Consider the following 22533-nt stretch of genomic DNA (forward strand, 5'->3'; position numbering starts at 1 on the left):
AAATACAGATAAGCTGAAATGGCCTCTGGAGCCAGTTTTCGGTCAGAAATCCGACTATAGTCGGAAAAATCTCATGCCTGTCAACAGCTTTTCACTTCACAAAGTAAAAAAAAACGCATTAAAATCGAGCCAAAATTTGCCGAGATATTGCTTCGAATACTCATCAAGGCAGTCACTATTTGGCAAGAAGTAAGCATATTCAAATGAGTGGCTAGACAGTTCATAATGCAGTTTACCCTAAAGCATGGATATATCCAAGATCAGAAGTAAAAGGCTTAACAACATACATTCATTCTTCCCAACAAAACCAAACACTTACTCTTCTCTTTGGGGGGTTTCTCATCATCTTTTTTCTCCTCTTCTTCGACTTCCTCTTCTTCCTTAACATCTTCCTCCTCCTCCTCTTCTTCATCTGAGTTGAGGATGTTGCGGAGGCCACTCTCATCTGCCACACCTTTCTCTTCATACTTTTTCTCCTTCTCTTCCGGCTCCGAGAGACTGCTACTGCACGCCATAAAACCAATGCATATAATATATATACACAGATGACCCATGCTTATACAGTCATCAATAAGCATGTGCAAAGGACAGTTTTCACTCTATTGCAGAAGGATGTGAGGGACTAAAACAAAAAAAATACACTTAAGCCTGGGGGCCACACAAACCACCTGTTGGGGTTCAGGGGCAACACCCTGCTGGAGGGGCTGGGGGCAAAGACCCCCTGAAGATAACAAAAAAATTGTTGTTTGCAACCCCAGAAACTGATAGAATTGCTGCTGTTTTTTCGTTCTACAGGGGTCGATGTTAATATTTTTAAAACTTACACACACGCAAACAAACAGACAAAAGAAAAAACAATGTTTCCAACAGGCCTAAAATCTAAAAGCTGTCAAGGCCTGTCTAAAACCCTGAAGGACATTTGTCAATTTCAGAGGAACAGGTTCGGATAAAAAGAAAAAGCAATCTTAACATACTTGTATCATTTGTTTGTGTGTGTGTGTGTGTGTGTGTTGTACTGTATATGTGTGAAAATCAGAGGCTGGCAACAGGTAACGCTGGCACATTGTCCAGTCATTTTACAAGAAATAAGGGCAAAAATTCAAATTAATTCCTTCAAGATTATTTCTTGGTGTATATCAACCTTTAACCCTTTCATCACCAGAGGTGCAGAGCTAGCTCACTGTACAAGCCAGCTGAGCAGCAGTACACTTCAGTCTAAACCAGCTGTGCAGGAGAGGGAAAACTGTGTCACCACCAACCTACTTTAACTGGCCATAACTTCGCTTCTATTCTTTCAATAATCTTCATTCATAGCTCACTTTATAACAACGTACCACGCATACATGCAAGGAGGCCGAAGCTGCACTAAGCACGTACCATGCATATGTGCGTGGTAGCGCCATTTGTAGTTAAACATGCGGCGCGTGCATGTGCGTGTCGGTTTTTGTTTTGAAACAAAGACTGCTCGTCAACAGTCCGAGGGAAAAAAAACGCATGGAATTCCACATACCAATCATCCATCTATTTTTAGACCAGTTTCTGCTGACCTAGTCAGCGGTATTCGGTTGAATCCCCAGCTTGAAACAAAGGACTCGAGACCAGTCATTTTGCTATCAAGGATGGCGTTACAACAGATGAAGTGGACGGTTGTGTCACTCGAAGAAGTGCTTCAAGAAGTTGTTCAGAATGGCTCTGGTGATGAAAGTACTGTTCAGAAAATGAAGATGAAGACAGAGAAAATGAAGGCAATATACTTGAAGATGTTGTCATTACGGTTGACAATGAAAATGACGAAGAAATTGACGATACCGAGGAGACACGTGACAGTGATGATTCCATGGTTGTTATGTTCGAAGAAATGATGAACCAGTCAACAACAACAACAACAATGTGCAACCTGCTGTTGATGGAAATCAGAGGCAGCAAACGTGGGTGCGCCACATCAACAACTTTCCGTGTTCCTGCTTTCACTGGTCAGTTTACATCTTCATCTCTGTCTGTACTTTTTGAGGTGCTGAATTTAGATCATGCACTGTTCAAACCATACCGTGTGTGTGTGTGTGTGTGTGCGTTCAGTCAGTCTCTGTGTGTCAGTCTGTTTATGTGCTGTGAACAATCATTGAATCTGTCTATAACACTATGTCTTTGTGATGTGGTTAGCCAGTAAACACACACACACACACACACACACTAAGTTTATAATTCTGACTTTGTGGGCTATTTTCGGACAGACAGAAACTGAACAGAACAGCAAAACAACAACCTTTGTGAATCTTCAGTGAGGAGACAATTCGGCACCGAAAGTGACAGTGTGTGCTTCCAATCATCTTCTTTTGTTTTGTGATTGTGTGTGAAGCTGAATTTTACATTATTTTTCGAGATTACCTCTCTGGATGCTTGAGGTGAGTGAAAGATTTTATTATTACATTATTATCTGATGTTTTGACACATTCTTTGGTATGTTTTGTGTAGATTATAAGTTTTGCTTTTTTCCACTTTGGGCATCTTTGTTTCCTTGCATGGATGATACAAAAGAGGGAGAAAACAGTAACAAAAACACAACAGAAAGATTGATGAAAGATTCTTTTTTCCAATGATACCAATCATGATACTGAATCTGTAATGAAAGGTAACAAATTTTCTCTTGAAAAGTACTAAAAGTAGCCCGTTTCCAGGCTACACACGGCCACTGAACACCTTGTGTGAGGAGAAAATCCACCCAGCTGAGGTACGCAGTGATAGAGTTAAAGGGCAAAGAATGCAAAGATGATAAGCATGTTTATTTGTATGAACACACTGACAGAATTTTTAAATCAGTTGATGAAAATGAAAAAGTATGCACCTTTGATTAGTTTTCACATATTCTTAGTTGTTTTAAACATAAAATACACCATTTCAAGTGAAAAATTAACACACAGACCGGGAAATACAACTGGAAACATAGACATAACACAATGTTATAAAATGTGCACGCACCTATGTGCAGAGATGAGAAGAACACACACACACACACACACACACACACACACACACACACACACAAACCACCACCACCACCACCATACACTGTATGTTGCAAAACTGAAAGTTCCATGGTTCCTTTCAAAAGTCTTTGATATAGCCAAAAAACACACTAACAAACACCACATCCTATTTGGAAACGCCAACACTACACATGCTGTGTGTTGCAAAACTGGAAGGTTTCATGGCTCCTTTCACAAATGTCTTTGTACATTGTTAAATGTATTTGTGTTACTTGTCAATTGTTCTCGACCGGTCTGGCAAATTCTTCTCCACCGTCACTGTCAGCAATCAGCACTTCGGCGGGCGAATTATTGTCTAAAATCATTTTAATTGCCTACGTGGTGTTGTAAGCACTCTTTTGTTTTTTCCTGAAGTGCTGGCCATGCTTCGACAGGAGAAATCTGCTAAATAAATTCGGAAATATTTGACAACGTGCGTCAACTTGCAAGTCAAACATAGAGTGGACGTTCCGGAAACAAGTGGTGAAAATTTCAAATTTTTGTGGTTTTACGAAAAGAAGACTGAGCGAGGTTGGTAACTCTAGCGTACAAGTTGTCAATCGGTGCCTGTGGCATTTAGCGTACAAGTCACCAATTCGCGTCTGAAGCGTTAAGTAGGAAGTTGCTGATCGGCGCCTGAACTATGTTTTGTGTGAGTGTGTTTTGTTTTTTTGTTGGTTTTTTGTGTGTGTGTGTGTGTGTGTGTGCGTGCACGTGCATGTGTGAACATAAACGCTAAGGTCAGCAACAGGATCGCCAAAGCCAGCGCCGCCTTTAGGAGACTCCGTGAGAACATCTGGGAGCGGAGACGACTCAGCTCTACCACTAAACTGAAAGTCTACTGTGCAGTGATCCTTATCACCCTCCTTTACACCAGCAAGACCTGGACTGTCTACAGCAGACACGCCAAACAGCTCAACCTGAGCTGTCTCTGCAGACTCCTCCACATCAGGTGGCAGGACAAAGTCCCCCGACACGGAAGTCCTGGAAACGAATTGGCCTCTGCAGCGTCTTAACCCTCCTGCAGAAAGTCCAAGCCAAGTGGGCTGGACATGTGGTAAGAATGTCAGACAGCCGACTGTCTAACCAGCTGCTATATGGACAGAAGAAATACTACCAAGACTGCCTCAAACATCCCTCAAAGTCCTGGGCGTCAACACCAACACATGTTGGTCCTGAAGGACATTTGTCAATTTCAGAGGAACAGGTTCGGATAAAAAGAAAAAGCAATCTTAACATACTTGTATCATTTGTTTGTGTGTGTGTGTGTGTGTGTGTTGTACTGTATATGTGTGAAAATCAGAGGCTGGCAACAGGTAACGCTGGCACATTGTCCAGTCATTTTACAAGAAATAAGGGCAAAAATTCAAATTAATTCCTTCAAGATTATTTCTTGGTGTATATCAACCTTTAACCCTTTCATCACCAGAGGTGCAGAGCTAGCTCACTGTACAAGCCAGCTGAGCAGCAGTACACTTCAGTCTAAACCAGCTGTGCAGGAGAGGGAAAACTGTGTCACCACCAACCTACTTTAACTGGCCATAACTTCGCTTCTATTCTTTCAATAATCTTCATTCATAGCTCACTTTATAACAACGTACCACGCATACATGCAAGGAGGCCGAAGCTGCACTAAGCACGTACCATGCATATGTGCGTGGTAGCGCCATTTGTAGTTAAACATGCGGCGCGTGCATGTGCGTGTCGGTTTTTGTTTTGAAACAAAGACTGCTCGTCAACAGTCCGAGGGAAAAAAAACGCATGGAATTCCACATACCAATCATCCATCTATTTTTAGACCAGTTTCTGCTGACCTAGTCAGCGGTATTCGGTTGAATCCCCAGCTTGAAACAAAGGACTCGAGACCAGTCATTTTGCTATCAAGGATGGCGTTACAACAGATGAAGTGGACGGTTGTGTCACTCGAAGAAGTGCTTCAAGAAGTTGTTCAGAATGGCTCTGGTGATGAAAGTACTGTTCAGAAAATGAAGATGAAGACAGAGAAAATGAAGGCAATATACTTGAAGATGTTGTCATTACGGTTGACAATGAAAATGACGAAGAAATTGACGATACCGAGGAGACACGTGACAGTGATGATTCCATGGTTGTTATGTTCGAAGAAATGATGAACCAGTCAACAACAACAACAACAATGTGCAACCTGCTGTTGATGGAAATCAGAGGCAGCAAACGTGGGTGCGCCACATCAACAACTTTCCGTGTTCCTGCTTTCACTGGTCAGTTTACATCTTCATCTCTGTCTGTACTTTTTGAGGTGCTGAATTTAGATCATGCACTGTTCAAACCATACCGTGTGTGTGTGTGTGTGTGTGTGTGTTCAGTCAGTCTCTGTGTGTCAGTCTGTTTATGTGCTGTGAACAATCATTGAATCTGTCTATAACACTATGTCTTTGTGATGTGGTTAGCCAGTAAACACACACACACACACACACACACTAAGTTTATAATTCTGACTTTGTGGGCTATTTTCGGACAGACAGAAACTGAACAGAACAGCAAAACAACAACCTTTGTGAATCTTCAGTGAGGAGACAATTCGGCACCGAAAGTGACAGTGTGTGCTTCCAATCATCTTCTTTTGTTTTGTGATTGTGTGTGAAGCTGAATTTTACATTATTTTTCGAGATTACCTCTCTGGATGCTTGAGGTGAGTGAAAGATTTTATTATTACATTATTATCTGATGTTTTGACACATTCTTTGGTATGTTTTGTGTAGATTATAAGTTTTGCTTTTTTCCACTTTGGGCATCTTTGTTTCCTTGCATGGATGACACAAAAGAGGGAGAAAACAGTAACAAAAACACAACAGAAAGATTGATGAAAGATTCTTTTTTCCAATGATACCAATCATGATACTGAATCTGTAATGAAAGGTAACAAATTTTCTCTTGAAAAGTACTAAAAGTAGCCCGTTTCCAGGCTACACACGGCCACTGAACACCTTGTGTGAGGAGAAAATCCACCCAGCTGAGGTACGCAGTGATAGAGTTAAAGGGCAAAGAATGCAAAGATGATAAGCATGTTTATTTGTATGAACACACTGACAGAATTTTTAAATCAGTTGATGAAAATGAAAAAGTATGCACCTTTGATTAGTTTTCACATATTCTTAGTTGTTTTAAACATAAAATACACCATTTCAAGTGAAAAATTAACACACAGACCGGGAAATACAACTGGAAACATAGACATAACACAATGTTATAAAATGTGCACGCACCTATGTGCAGAGATGAGAAGAACACACACACACACACACACACACACACACACAAAACCACCACCACCACCACCATACACTGTATGTTGCAAAACTGAAAGTTCCATGGTTCCTTTCAAAAGTCTTTGATATAGCCAAAAAACACACTAACAAACACCACATCCTATTTGGAAACGCCAACACTACACATGCTGTGTGTTGCAAAACTGGAAGGTTTCATGGCTCCTTTCACAAATGTCTTTGTACATTGTTAAATGTATTTGTGTTACTTGTCAATTGTTCTCGACCGGTCTGGCAAATTCTTCTCCACCGTCACTGTCAGCAATCAGCACTTCGGCGGGCGAATTATTGTCTAAAATCATTTTAATTGCCTACGTGGTGTTGTAAGCACTCTTTTGTTTTTTCCTGAAGTGCTGGCCATGCTTCGACAGGAGAAATCTGCTAAATAAATTCGGAAATATTTGACAACGTGCGTCAACTTGCAAGTCAAACATAGAGTGGACGTTCCGGAAACAAGTGGTGAAAATTTCAAATTTTTGTGGTTTTACGAAAAGAAGACTGAGCGAGGTTGGTAACTCTAGCGTACAAGTTGTCAATCGGTGCCTGTGGCATTTAGCGTACAAGTCACCAATTCGCGTCTGAAGCGTTAAGTAGGAAGTTGCTGATCGGCGCCTGAACTATGTTTTGTGTGAGTGTGTTTTGTTTTTTTGTTGGTTTTTTGTGTGTGTGTGTGTGTGTGTGTGCGTGCACGTGCATGTGTGAACATAAACGCTAAGGTCAGCAACAGGATCGCCAAAGCCAGCGCCGCCTTTAGGAGACTCCGTGAGAACATCTGGGAGCGGAGACGACTCAGCTCTACCACTAAACTGAAAGTCTACTGTGCAGTGATCCTTATCACCCTCCTTTACACCAGCAAGACCTGGACTGTCTACAGCAGACACGCCAAACAGCTCAACCTGAGCTGTCTCTGCAGACTCCTCCACATCAGGTGGCAGGACAAAGTCCCCCGACACGGAAGTCCTGGAAACGAATTGGCCTCTGCAGCGTCTTAACCCTCCTGCAGAAAGTCCAAGCCAAGTGGGCTGGACATGTGGTAAGAATGTCAGACAGCCGACTGTCTAACCAGCTGCTATATGGACAGAAGAAATACTACCAAGACTGCCTCAAACATCCCTCAAAGTCCTGGGCGTCAACACCAACACATGTTGGTCCTGAAGGACATTTGTCAATTTCAGAGGAACAGGTTCGGATAAAAAGAAAAAGCAATCTTAACATACTTGTATCATTTGTTTGTGTGTGTGTGTGTGTGTGTGTTGTACTGTATATGTGTGAAAATCAGAGGCTGGCAACAGGTAACGCTGGCACATTGTCCAGTCATTTTACAAGAAATAAGGGCAAAAATTCAAATTAATTCCTTCAAGATTATTTCTTGGTGTATATCAACCTTTAACCCTTTCATCACCAGAGGTGCAGAGCTAGCTCACTGTACAAGCCAGCTGAGCAGCAGTACACTTCAGTCTAAACCAGCTGTGCAGGAGAGGGAAAACTGTGTCACCACCAACCTACTTTAACTGGCCATAACTTCGCTTCTATTCTTTCAATAATCTTCATTCATAGCTCACTTTATAACAACGTACCACGCATACATGCAAGGAGGCCGAAGCTGCACTAAGCACGTACCATGCATATGTGCGTGGTAGCGCCATTTGTAGTTAAACATGCGGCGCGTGCATGTGCGTGTCGGTTTTTGTTTTGAAACAAAGACTGCTCGTCAACAGTCCGAGGGAAAAAAAACGCATGGAATTCCACATACCAATCATCCATCTATTTTTAGACCAGTTTCTGCTGACCTAGTCAGCGGTATTCGGTTGAATCCCCAGCTTGAAACAAAGGACTCGAGACCAGTCATTTTGCTATCAAGGATGGCGTTACAACAGATGAAGTGGACGGTTGTGTCACTCGAAGAAGTGCTTCAAGAAGTTGTTCAGAATGGCTCTGGTGATGAAAGTACTGTTCAGAAAATGAAGATGAAGACAGAGAAAATGAAGGCAATATACTTGAAGATGTTGTCATTACGGTTGACAATGAAAATGACGAAGAAATTGACGATACCGAGGAGACACGTGACAGTGATGATTCCATGGTTGTTATGTTCGAAGAAATGATGAACCAGTCAACAACAACAACAACAATGTGCAACCTGCTGTTGATGGAAATCAGAGGCAGCAAACGTGGGTGCGCCACATCAACAACTTTCCGTGTTCCTGCTTTCACTGGTCAGTTTACATCTTCATCTCTGTCTGTACTTTTTGAGGTGCTGAATTTAGATCATGCACTGTTCAAACCATACCGTGTGTGTGTGTGTGTGTGTGTGTTCAGTCAGTCTCTGTGTGTCAGTCTGTTTATGTGCTGTGAACAATCATTGAATCTGTCTATAACACTATGTCTTTGTGATGTGGTTAGCCAGTAAACACACACACACACACACACACACTAAGTTTATAATTCTGACTTTGTGGGCTATTTTCGGACAGACAGAAACTGAACAGAACAGCAAAACAACAACCTTTGTGAATCTTCAGTGAGGAGACAATTCGGCACCGAAAGTGACAGTGTGTGCTTCCAATCATCTTCTTTTGTTTTGTGATTGTGTGTGAAGCTGAATTTTACATTATTTTTCGAGATTACCTCTCTGGATGCTTGAGGTGAGTGAAAGATTTTATTATTACATTATTATCTGATGTTTTGACACATTCTTTGGTATGTTTTGTGTAGATTATAAGTTTTGCTTTTTTCCACTTTGGGCATCTTTGTTTCCTTGCATGGATGACACAAAAGAGGGAGAAAACAGTAACAAAAACACAACAGAAAGATTGATGAAAGATTCTTTTTTCCAATGATACCAATCATGATACTGAATCTGTAATGAAAGGTAACAAATTTTCTCTTGAAAAGTACTAAAAGTAGCCCGTTTCCAGGCTACACACGGCCACTGAACACCTTGTGTGAGGAGAAAATCCACCCAGCTGAGGTACGCAGTGATAGAGTTAAAGGGCAAAGAATGCAAAGATGATAAGCATGTTTATTTGTATGAACACACTGACAGAATTTTTAAATCAGTTGATGAAAATGAAAAAGTATGCACCTTTGATTAGTTTTCACATATTCTTAGTTGTTTTAAACATAAAATACACCATTTCAAGTGAAAAATTAACACACAGACCGGGAAATACAACTGGAAACATAGACATAACACAATGTTATAAAATGTGCACGCACCTATGTGCAGAGATGAGAAGAACACACACACACACACACACACACACACACACACACACACACACAAACCACCACCACCACCACCATACACTGTATGTTGCAAAACTGAAAGTTCCATGGTTCCTTTCAAAAGTCTTTGATATAGCCAAAAAACACACTAACAAACACCACATCCTATTTGGAAACGCCAACACTACACATGCTGTGTGTTGCAAAACTGGAAGGTTTCATGGCTCCTTTCACAAATGTCTTTGTACATTGTTAAATGTATTTGTGTTACTTGTCAATTGTTCTCGACCGGTCTGGCAAATTCTTCTCCACCGTCACTGTCAGCAATCAGCACTTCGGCGGGCGAATTATTGTCTAAAATCATTTTAATTGCCTACGTGGTGTTGTAAGCACTCTTTTGTTTTTTCCTGAAGTGCTGGCCATGCTTCGACAGGAGAAATCTGCTAAATAAATTCGGAAATATTTGACAACGTGCGTCAACTTGCAAGTCAAACATAGAGTGGACGTTCCGGAAACAAGTGGTGAAAATTTCAAATTTTTGTGGTTTTACGAAAAGAAGACTGAGCGAGGTTGGTAACTCTAGCGTACAAGTTGTCAATCGGTGCCTGTGGCATTTAGCGTACAAGTCACCAATTCGCGTCTGAAGCGTTAAGTAGGAAGTTGCTGATCGGCGCCTGAACTATGTTTTGTGTGAGTGTGTTTTGTTTTTTTGTTGGTTTTTTGTGTGTGTGTGTGTGTGTGTGTGCGTGCACGTGCATGTGTGAACATAAACGCTAAGGTCAGCAACAGGATCGCCAAAGCCAGCGCCGCCTTTAGGAGACTCCGTGAGAACATCTGGGAGCGGAGACGACTCAGCTCTACCACTAAACTGAAAGTCTACTGTGCAGTGATCCTTATCACCCTCCTTTACACCAGCAAGACCTGGACTGTCTACAGCAGACACGCCAAACAGCTCAACCTGAGCTGTCTCTGCAGACTCCTCCACATCAGGTGGCAGGACAAAGTCCCCCGACACGGAAGTCCTGGAAACGAATTGGCCTCTGCAGCGTCTTAACCCTCCTGCAGAAAGTCCAAGCCAAGTGGGCTGGACATGTGGTAAGAATGTCAGACAGCCGACTGTCTAACCAGCTGCTATATGGACAGAAGAAATACTACCAAGACTGCCTCAAACATCCCTCAAAGTCCTGGGCGTCAACACCAACACATGGGAGACACTTGCTCTGGACCGTCCAGCTTGGCACAGCATAATCACCACAGAAGCCCGTGCAGCTGAAGCCAGGCGCATCAATGAAGCGCACTGAAAGCGTTCTGTGCGCAAGGCCCGAGCAGCACCACTGCCTCAACAGCACCCACCCACTTGTGTCCAACATGTGGGTGAGACTTCAGGGCCCGATTTGGCCTCACCATCCACCGATCTTTCATCAGACTCTTGAAGCCATGGTCATCTTCTAATCCGAAGGACGAATATCTTCACATCACTTTTTTGATGAACATCATCACATCATTCTGCAAAGTGGCTTGAGCGCTGGAATGAGCTATATGAATTCCCATTATCATTATTATTTTTATTATTATCATTATCATTATTATTATTATCATTATCATCATCACTATCATCATTAATGTGAATACAGACTGGTTGGGTGAGCGATGTGTACACAGGGGGTATATTCCAGCCAGGAAGGCTATGAAATGGCCTTGGCTGGTTTAAACCTGGGGTAAGAAATAGCCTATGCTACTTCTTACCCGGGGTAAGAACCAGCCAGGGACAGGTTTCGGCCTGTTACACCGGCTGCACAGCTGTTGCAGTCGACAGAAAGTAACCAAATTATTAGCAGGAGACAGTGTGAGCAATTTTCTTGGCACTCAGCCAATGCGGTCTGATGAGAACTGGATAAAGTGACTGTGAGAGGGATGAAGAGTAGGGGGCTGGAGACTGAGGGGGCGTGGCCTCACATCCTTGTTATCACTTGGAGAAGTCACAATGCATTGTGTATCTGTCTTTTTTTTTAAAATTTTTATTGTGGTTGTTCCAGTATAATTTGTGTGCAGGTATTATCCATTTGTCCAGAAAATATATTTTAGTGCAAATTACCCAACTAATGTTTATGATGAACAAGTTGAAAATGTGACAAAAAACAAAACACTGATTTCAAAACAGCATGTCCCTGAAAATAAATGAAATTGGAAAACATCATGTGTTTTGTATTCTTTATTCATTTACCTTTCAGAAAATATATACTTTTATGGTTCTTTCTCCAATAACAAAGAGCACAGCATTTTTTGAAAATGCATACCCGTTTTTTGTGAAAAAAAAACCCCTGGGAAATAGATTTCACTTAAATCTTATTTCCCTGGCAGCGAAAGGGTTAAATGGAAAAGCATATTTACATATTTCCAAATAGTTCTCACATCCCCTAATTATAGAAAAAAATTACTCTTTCCACCTTTATGGTTTATACAGATCAGTTTACAGGCTCAGCACATGTGCTGTCAAAAAGTGAGTCAAAAAGACAATCAATTGAGCACATCTACATACCAATACACATTTTCATATAAGGGAGAAAGTTTGTTTTATGTTTTGTATCATATAAACAGTCTTAAAATATCATATAAACAGTCTTAAAATTTTATCTTAAAACAGAAACAAGTATTCATAATTTCTTTTTCTTCTCCTTTTTTTTCTGAATGCACACAAGGAATATTCCATCATATTTCTTCTTTTTTCTTTTTTTCTGAATGCACACAAGGAATATTCCATCATAATATCTTAAGCTGTACTATAATGGAACTTTTTAAACTGAAAAGTGACCATGCACAATTTCAGTGAACCCGCTTTTTAGACTATCTGGATGCACAAGAACCCAGTTTCTTTTCTTTTGGGATGTCCAGCACTTACCTGCTGCTGTCAGATATGTAGTCCACCTCTCTGTCATCAAAGTCTCCTTCATCACTCTCCTCAATGGCTTCATCATCTGAGTTCTGCTTGGCATTCTTCACTTTCTTCTGTGTCTTGACATTACCTTTCCCTTTCTTCTTCTCTTTCTCTCTGTCTGGGGACACAGCAGCTGTGTATTACAATTTGTCTGTGGTTTACAAATTCTTTTAACAGGAGAGGTATGGAGGAGGAAAATAATGGAAAAATTATTACCCTTTACATAATGAAAGAATGAAAAACTGAATGAATGTTTTTCAAGAGTCTGTGAAACAAATCACTCATATTTTTGTTTGCTCTCAATATTTATGCCGACATGCAGGATGAGACTGTTGGTACTATTATAAGAGTTACAACATGCCCTAAAATTGAGGATTCGTTAAGATTTATTTAAACATGGTACAAAAATTAACAACAATAACAAATAATAATTAACATTATCATTATTATTATAAACTAATACTAAACAACTAATAATAAACATTAAAGATATTTTTAAAAGAAGATACAGCCAAAAGATGATTTACTAACATAAGCCAGTTTTTTCATTCTATAAATACAATTACTTGGTTTACAAGAAAATACCCAAACCTAAACACAAGGGGCATGAAAACTGGGAACAGGGAAAAAACAGGAGAATGTGTGGAGACAAAATAAGGAATGGTTTGCCTTCCAACCCCAAAAGAACTTCACATCCTTTCATTTTCATTTAATGATTATCTGCTTCAAATGATGTTGTACACTTCTTTTTTAATCAAATCGTTTGTATTCTGGGAGAGGAGGAGCTACACAACATATAAGAATCAGCTTTTCTTCACTGGCACATCTATTTTAACTATTCATCTGTTAGGCATAAATAATACCACCTTCTCACACAACTTTTTCATCATGCTTAGTCTGGTACCGGTGTAGCAGCCTATTCTAACACCCCCGCTGGTTTTACCCCAGGGTAAAATTTGGCTAGCTCAGATATACATTAGCCTGAAATGACTCATAGGGGTTAAATTGGCCCAGTCAGAACTGCCCTCACCTCCCCTTTTTGGATTTTCCCCCTCCCTTGTTGTTAGGGGTGTCATTCTGGCCTAGCTGGAAATGACCCCTGGGGCTGAAGTTGGCCCGGTTAGAATTCCTCCACCCACCTCCTCCTCAGTTTTCTTGCACTATGCTGTCCTTCATCTAGAATGGTCCAGATTACCCTCTGTATCACTATATAATTATTTTGCTGGAATGATCAACAAGGTGAATCTGGCCTCAGACGTGACCTCACCTCTCCTACTTGAGATTCAACCCCCAGTAGAAACGAAGGTTATTCTGGACTGATAAACCCCGAGGTAAGCTTAACCTGTTCATTGCCTGTAAGACGTCAGCTGATGTCCTACACAAAATGTTGCCATTGTGCCTTAAGACATCTACTGATGTCCTGCAAGTATTCCAATTCTTTTCCTTCACAAAAATGTTACTTTGATTCTGTATCTTCTATACTTTTTTTAATTTGAATCTGACAAAAAAAAAAACAACAACAAAAAACAAACAAACATTACCCCTGAATCCTCAAAATTCACTGGAAAAGGCAAAGCACTTTCCTTTTTTTCTTTTTTTTAAATTACAAAATTCTGATTGGGTTAACATGAAAAGAACTTCTTCCCTGTTTCTCATTCTACTCCTTTCCACCACGTTTCTCCCATCAAAAGACCCATGCACCAACTACCAGGTGAGTGGGATGGGTAAAAAAGTTTAGGCTAGCCTAAATGAGCCTTGTCCTACCATTGTTTTTCACCAATGATTTCTATATTACTTCATTTCTTTAACCAGTTCAGTGCCAGAGAATTTTGTATTAAAAAAAAAAAAAAAAAAAAAAAAGCTCTCCCCTCGCCAGGGAATTTTGAGGATTCGGGGGTAATAAATCACAAACAAATCTAGCACAAAAGCTGTGGGCGATACAGAAAGAAAGTAAACGTTTTTGTGAAGGAAAATGAGTGGAGATTCTGCTTCTGGGCTTTTTTTTCCCCAGTTAGGTTGATTGTAGGTAACTGTTCAGGCATGTAAAGTCAAGATAATAATTTTTGTGCAACAAGAAAGTCTATTTCCACCTCTACATAATGACATCCATAAAGAAAAGAAACAAAATACAGCTAGAAATAGCAAGCCTATTGTCAGATCATACCTGCAGAAGAAATTAAAACAGGCTATAAGCTTATGAAAACAAATCACAGCTCTTGCAGATATGTAAGTAAATCACTATCCCAACAATGCCAAAAGTGAGTAAAGTCAGCGTAAAGGGTCAATCACAGTCCCAGAAACTGAACTGGCAAGCTTTTTGACAACACAGAGCATTTGCAAGTGAGAGGGTGAAGTTGTTTGATGACATTCACTCCTTTCAAGTTGCACATGGGCCGATAAAAGTGTCTGCTGTGCAGTCAGCTTGCCACCTCTTCATACAAGTCATCCCCCTGATTCAGCGAAAACAAAGCGCTAAAAACAAAAAGCACGTGTTTCACATCCAGTGCAGGTTCAGCACTGCGTTTCGTGAAAATTGTGGGGCATTGGCGGTTGTCGATTGCCTTCTGCTTTGAAATGTGAGGACACGCTTCCCAAAAGCCACGCCCCATTGATGAACTCTGGCTGGCATTCGACTTACCGTCTTACATCACTCCTCTCCCTCTCCTCTTCTTCCAACACTGGCTGTACGTATTCTGTCAGTCATAGCCAGTTGTTCAAAAACGCTGTCTGATTGGATGGATGGACTGAATTACCATAAAATGGGCTGTTAGTTTCATAACTGTGTTAATCACCTTCGTTTTCAAACCAATCATCAGACAAGAGAGATCCTTCTCCATCGCGAAAGCTGTCCATAATCTGTTTGTGTGAACTGAACCAAACTCCAATGAAGGAAAAATCGGAACATATGCAGGACGTCAGTGGACGTTTTATTGGCACTATGGCAATACTTTTTGTAGGACGTCAGCTGACGTCTTATAGGCACTCTACTGGTTAATACATGAATCATACATGAAAGGGAATGCAGAAATGACGAGAAAATTCATTCTGGTTCATCCATGAGTGCTTACCTTGTTAAACTAGCCTGAAAGGTGTGTGTGTGTGTAGTGTATGTCTGTCTGTACAAATGACAAATCATCTTGTTGCCAAGTCAGCTGGGAATATTTCAGACTCACTTTCATGTATGCCGTGTCGAAGCGCCCCTAATAAAGAGAAATAGATGTGTCAGTGTTTCTGTGTACTGAGGTCAGATATCACTGTTCAAGAGTTAAAGTTAAAGTTAAATCAAGATCAGATTGAAGAAAAAATGAGAGAATGACTTTCATGACATTACACGGACAGATCTGTACTGAAAACTATCAAACTGTGGGCACATCCATAGGTTGCTGTGTATTTGTCCATATGCTGGTGTTTCTGGGTTCTGATGTCTCCATATGTAACAGACTAAAGAGAATGGCATTGATATTGTATGGGTAGATCTGTACTAGGGCATACTGGAAGGCTACATTAGCAAAATCCAATTATATCTAAGAACATGAATACTGAGGGAGCTAAAAAAATAAAATTAAAATAAAAATAAGGTAAAAGCAAGTATTATAAAAAAACATGTTTATCAAATTTTATCTCCATGCTAAAAGTAGTTTAAATTTTATGTGCTTTGAAACATAGCAAATCCTGCTATTTGGAAAAATATGCCTTTTTTTGAAAATTTCAAGAAGCTGTATCTCAAAAAGTATTACAGATACAGCCTTGAAAATTTGCATGGTTTTATATCTCATCAACATCTATGTGCCTGTAAAGTTTTGTTCCCGTCAGATTACTTTTTAAAAATTAGTGGTCCTGCCCTCTATCAGGAAGTCAATGGTTCTAATACTGAAAAACTTTCACAAAATAATACAGTCAGATAGTGGTCAGTTATTGTCAGCAGTGGTCAGTCAGAGGTCAAAAACCTGCCAAGGTGTCATAATAAACCTGACAAAACAATGCAATCTGACCACTTTTTCGAAGTGGCCAGCAGTGGTCAGTAATGGTCAGCAATGATCAAAGTCAGTAGTGGTCAGCTAAAGGTCAAATTCTGCCAAGAACTGAGAAGTCTGAATACTGCATAGTAGTAGGGAGAGCTTCAATATGGACTGTTACATTGGAACCCCTCGCTTCCATAAATTTCAGTGGAAGGGAGAGGCAGAGGGAGAAAGGCCATAGGGGTCAATAAAGGCTAGCCCAGACTGACCCCACTTCCTTTTTCAACAGATTGATTAAATGTATAGAAAGGGGGTAAGATTCCATCAAGGGGGGGATTGATCTTGGCTAGCCACACATGACGCCAGCGGTCATTCAAGGCAAACCTAGACTGACTCCGGGGTAAATACCAGTAGACGGAGGCTGTTAAACCATCACCCAAATTTCAGATTGATAAAAATGAAAACAAAAACTGAAAACATACAAGTTCATAAAAACTAAAGAGCCATGAAAAAAATATACAGCAGAAAAGAATCTATGTTTCTATCTGACGTAGTTCCAAGGATATGTGATGCAGCACACAAAAACCTGGCTAAAGTCGCATCCAGTTATTCTTTGCTGTACACAAAAACAAGTCGTTAGGGTCAAAATCATGAATGGGATTTTTTAAAATATCACATTTTCAAACTTTTATCTTTCCTGTTGGTAAGTATCTTTGCACAAAACACCCTGCAACTGTAGCATTTTCAATGTTTTGAGGTGCATCCCTGTCAAAACCATGTAGAAAAATACTGCACTCTTTTGCCCTATTTCAGTTGCATGCTGAAAGCAACAAAGACAGGGAAATTTTGGTCTGTGAGGTAATATTAGGTACTGGCACCCGCTAACAAAGGCTGCGAGAAAACCGGCAGCAGGCCAAAATTTGTCACTTTTCACTTGATGATTTTTGCGTGAAATTGTGTATAAATCTTGTTTAAAACATAATGGAAATAAAGACAAGCCATTAATCTTTCAATCCATTATTTGTTTATTTACTTGTGTGCGAGTGCGAGTGTGTATTCATTCCGAGAACTGCCTACCGTAATCAGCGAAACTGATCCCGTGTCGCGCTTCCGCCATGGCGGACATTCGTGTTGTCCAAGGGTCGGTTGTTTTGATTTGTTTATAGGTTGTGGAATTTTCCATCCCCAATATTCAAATAAGGTCAAACCGCAAGGTCGAAGCCTAAACAAGTTCCACCATCAGTTATTTTTATTAATTTACTTCATAACAAAGAGCCAGCACACCGATCCCGTTAAAAGGACACATTTGAAAGATTTTTTCGCGATGTAAAGCTATAAAAACCATTTAGTCCAGGGCAGATACAAAAATGGTCAAAATGTCTGCAACAAAACCATTCTTTTCACGATAAAATAGAATAAATCATACTGATAACGCGGATATAAACTTGACCGCTGTAGGTGGGCGGGAACATGATTAGATTTTGATTTTTAATAATTATTTCTCACACATTTGGCCATGACAGAGCGCCTTACAAAGATCCTCAACGGCTCAAGGCATGAGCAAGCCAGGGTTACGCAAGCGCGATATAAGGGGTCGCCAGAGGAAAGCATTTAGCGCGGTACAGTACTTGTGGCTGACTGCTGCCGCGCTGATGCTGTCCTATACATCTGTTAGTAGGTCACTGCGGCAGATGACAGATACCATACAGAAAATAAGAGAATACTTTGGGGTCAAAAGGAAACAAACATTTTTAATTTCATCTATTATATACTAAATTGGTAGAAAACGCAAATTTGCTTTTATGAATGTTTTACAGTTTCTTACCAGTCCTGACATTTCATAAAGAATAAAATCGGTATTGTACCGACTGCAAAGGTGAACTTACAAAGGCAGCACGGGATCATTTAGTTCGTAAGAACAATTATGTTGACATTTTACGCAATGCACAACTTGGAAATATTTTATGCTCTGCTTATGCTCTGCTTATTGACGTGTAGTATATGAATATCTCAATACCTGTTAACTAGGTTTGTTTCAATGAACATTGTCGGAGCACTGACCAGACAATTAATTCAGAAAGCATGGAAGGCAGATGATGGCAAAATCGACCAACATCATGTCTTGATGTAAAAAGAACGGTATGAAATATATTTTTTCCTTTGGAAATGAAGCGATATTTGCAAATGTGACTCACGAACCCTGGCGCAGTAGGCACGTCAGTTTAGCGTGGGAAAGAAAATATATCTGGCTGGAGTATGAAGGTGGCAAAATGAAGTGCATCAGATAGTCATGAAGAACAAAAGTATAAACATGTGTTTACAATGATTATTCAAATGTTTCACATGTTATCAAGATTGCAATTCATTAGAGAAATGTCTGCAACAATTTTGTGTGAATGTAGTTTGTTCTTGTGTCTTAAATGTGTTGAAAATTATTAAAAACATCCAAAATTTTGGCGCCATTTTGTGACACGGCAATGTGTCTGAACATGAAGTGGTCAGAAACAAATAAGTACAAACCTGAATAAAATCCAGTACATACAGACCTGATCTATATTCATTCGTTGTGATAATAAAACATTGATCATCAGTAAAAATGGTACATTAAGTTTCAAATATTACACAAAAAACCCGCGTGACAGACGTAAACAACCCGTTCCTCTTGACGTATTTTTATTCATTCAAAGGCAAGCACATTCATGAATACACTACACGTTCTTTACTTGCAACAGGTGGTCAATACATCTATCTTCTGCAGCACATACACTCATTTTCTGAAAAAAAAAAATGTCTATTCAACTATTTAAATGCAATCGACGTCGCATATTAATTTTCAGTTCCGCTTTTCTGTGCATGTAAACGACCCAATAAAAATATATATGTAAACAAAATTAGAACTGTTTCCACATGAATCATGCGGATTCATTGCGGGAAAGCGTATATCGGTTTGACAAACACCCTTCAATCATGTGTGTTTGAACACAGATTCAGAGAGTGTGTTGTTTCCGACAGCGTGTGAGATGTACATATGTTACATGGAAATCTCCAATATGTTCATTCGCACCCTGTGGTTGCTATATTTAAAATAAAATAAAAACAAAAACAAAACAAAAACACCTGTATGTTAATTTCGTCGTTGTTATGGTTTGTTTGTACATTTATCTCTGATCCGATTAAGTTTAGACACAATCACTGTTTCTGACACATGGCGAGATGCGGTAATATGCGGATACTGGCGTAAGATTTCGAACCAAGTCAACACATGTAGTTCAGTAAGACTGTTTTCAGTTGAAGACTTGTTGCATCAAAAGTTCCAAACAACAAAGTTCAAAATAGAAAATCACCCCCTTAAATTACCTTGATTTTGGCTTTTGCTGTCTGGTGAAGTTTTATTACGAAATGATGTAGTTATCAGTTCACAAGACAGACAAAGTGTGGAACGAAAAAATTTGTTGTATTCAAAACATGTCAGTCCCTACACGCTTATTATTTTGCAAAATTTGATTAGAACAGCCACATTTTACATCACACAAGTTCTGAAAAACCAAAGTATACATTGATTGTGAATGAATTTCTTAAAATTAATTAAGTTTGAAGCATTTCACATTTAGTAGTGCTTGAGATGAAGTCAGGTGTCACATTCGGACACAGAACACATGTTCTTTGGTTCTGCTTTACACAGATAATAAAATTCCTTATTTTAGTTGTTGTTTGTTGTTATTGTTGTTGCTGTTTGGTTTTGTTTTTTTATGAAAGCCTTACTTTTATTACATTTTGTTTTTCTGCAATCCTACATATTTGTTCACTGTGAGGATAACACTAAACAGTTTTCTGTTGATTGACTGAATAGAAAGATACAAAGAATCCGGTGTTTTGATCACAATTCTTCAGATAAAGAGGAAAACTTTTGTCAAGTGATATAAATAATACAATTCCCATTTCATAATAAGATGAACGGTAGTACTTCAAACATTTAAACACTGGGGAGAATTGATGTGAAAATGGAGTGCCTGCAGTGTTTCTGAAAAATAAAATCATCCAGGGTGGGGAGTTAGTTTAGGTATTTTGGGTTCCACGTTCCATATGACATAAGGTTTTAGGTAATCATTAATAAAATACATAATTTTGCAGAGGCTTTGTTTTAATGCATTGCATTGGCTAAGGATCGCATGACAGATTCATTACTATCATTATTATAAATCCAGTAATTCAAACATCTGCGTCGGGAAAGTTTGTTTAGGTAACTTGGATTCAATGTTACACATGTTACAACAAAGTCTTACATAATCATTAACAAAATTTATGATCCATTGTTATCATTATGATTATTATTTATATCCCACGCTAAATCATCTACCGTGCCAGGGTTCGTGAGTCACATTTGCAAATACCGGTTCATTTCCAAAGAAAAATATGTATTTCATACCATTCTTTTCACATCAAGACATGTTGTTCAATTCTGCCATAATCTGCCCTCCATACTTTCCCAATTTATTGTCTGGACAGAGCGCCGATAATGTTCATTGAAACCGAAGCGGGTTAACACATACTGATTTAGATATTTATATTCTACACGTTAATAAGCGGAGCATGGAGTATATCAAAAGTTGTGCATTGCGTAAAATATCAACAAAATTGTACTTACGAACTAAATGATCCCGTGCTGCCTTAGTAAATTCATCTCTGCAGTCGGTATAATACCGATTTCATTCTTTAAGATATGTCATGAATGGTAGGAAACTGGAAAACATTCATAAAAGCGGATTTGCGTCTTCTACCACTTTATTTTAAACACATGAAATTGAACAGGTTTGTTTCCTTTTGACCCCAAAGAGCTCTGTTCCTAGCTTACTGTTCAGAATCGGTTGTCTGCCGCAGTGACCTGCTCACAGATCAGCATCAGCACGGCAGCAGTCAGTCACATGTACTGTACCGCACTGAACGCTTTCCTCTGGCAACCCCTTATACCGCGCTTGTGTAACCTTCGCCTGTGCTTGCCTTGCGACTCTTTGTAAGGCGCTCTCACACAGGCAGAAGTAGTAAAAATATTCGATTCTGGACATTAAAAATCAAAATCTACTGATTTTCCCGCCCCCCTATAGTGGTCAACTTTATATCAGTGTGATCACAGATGAGTATGATTTATTCTATTTTATCGTAAAAAGAACGGTTTTGTTGCAGACATTTTGACCTAACACAAATTCTAATCTAAATTTCCTGGCCTAATTGGTACATCATAGCGATAGAAAGCTTATTTTTCGCTGATTCGATTGGTACCAAAGGTCAAGGTATTCATACGCACTCAAATATAGCGCAGCCAATGAAAAGCACGCTTGGAACCGTGACACACATTCACACACTGACTTGACTCGGCCACGGCGGCTCCTATGAAATCAACAAGTGATGACGCTAACATTTCAAGCGTTTTTGTCATCCAGATAAAAAAATCACCTAGGTAAGTATTACAAATTTTACAAATCGATTCATGTTTAATTGATCAACGTAGTTCTTAGGGCTTATTAATCCATAGGATCATTCCGATTTCATGATGAATGGAGTAAGCTTTGACCGCTTGACGAAGTGATCGACACGTTTCCACCAGTTGTGTTTCGCGTCAGTGCTATTTTATTCTAGACTGAAATATTGTAAGAAAACTCGTGTAATGAAAAGTAAATGCATTGTTTAGCATTTTATTACATTTTTATGATCCTTTTAGGATTCCAAAAGAAAGGATCGCCGATTTAAATCAAGACAACAGTTCATGACATAAACCGGAAATAACCACCTCAGGCCTCTCGTGACCTAAAAGTTAATTAGGTTAACATAATTATTGAGACTGGTTTGTTATTACTTGTTGTTAACTTAGTTCAGAAATAAATACCAACATTAATGGAATATACTGATCTATATCACAAACTGAGCAGGGAGAGGTGGGATCAAAGGCCATTGTACATAACTGTTTCACATCATCAAGCTCTTTGTTTACATTTGTCAGTACACTCTCTCTCCTTCCTCTCTCATACTTTCAGCACACACACACACACACACACACACACACAGATATATATATATATATATATAGA

General features: G+C 39.5%; 1 protein-coding gene across 5 annotated transcripts in view; it reads right to left on the bottom strand.

Moving 5' to 3' along the window:
* LOC143279974 (general transcription factor IIF subunit 1-like) overlaps positions 1 to 22533 on the bottom strand; it is a 153967-nt gene that overhangs the window by 45751 nt on the left and 85683 nt on the right. For 4 of the 5 annotated variants that reach the window (XM_076584369.1, XM_076584367.1, XM_076584366.1 and 1 more), the window contains 2 exons: positions 12456 to 12609; positions 320 to 504 (listed from right to left, as the gene is read on the bottom strand). In XM_076584369.1, the coding sequence (XP_076440484.1) occupies positions 320 to 504; positions 12456 to 12609 (339 nt within the window). The remainder of the gene's footprint in view (positions 1 to 319; positions 505 to 12455; positions 12610 to 22533) is intronic. The other variant, XM_076584368.1, reaches the window with a different exon arrangement.

Source organism: Babylonia areolata, chromosome 3 (genome assembly GCF_041734735.1).
Source record: "Babylonia areolata isolate BAREFJ2019XMU chromosome 3, ASM4173473v1, whole genome shotgun sequence".
NCBI classification, from domain to species: Eukaryota; Metazoa; Mollusca; class Gastropoda; order Neogastropoda; family Buccinidae; genus Babylonia; species Babylonia areolata.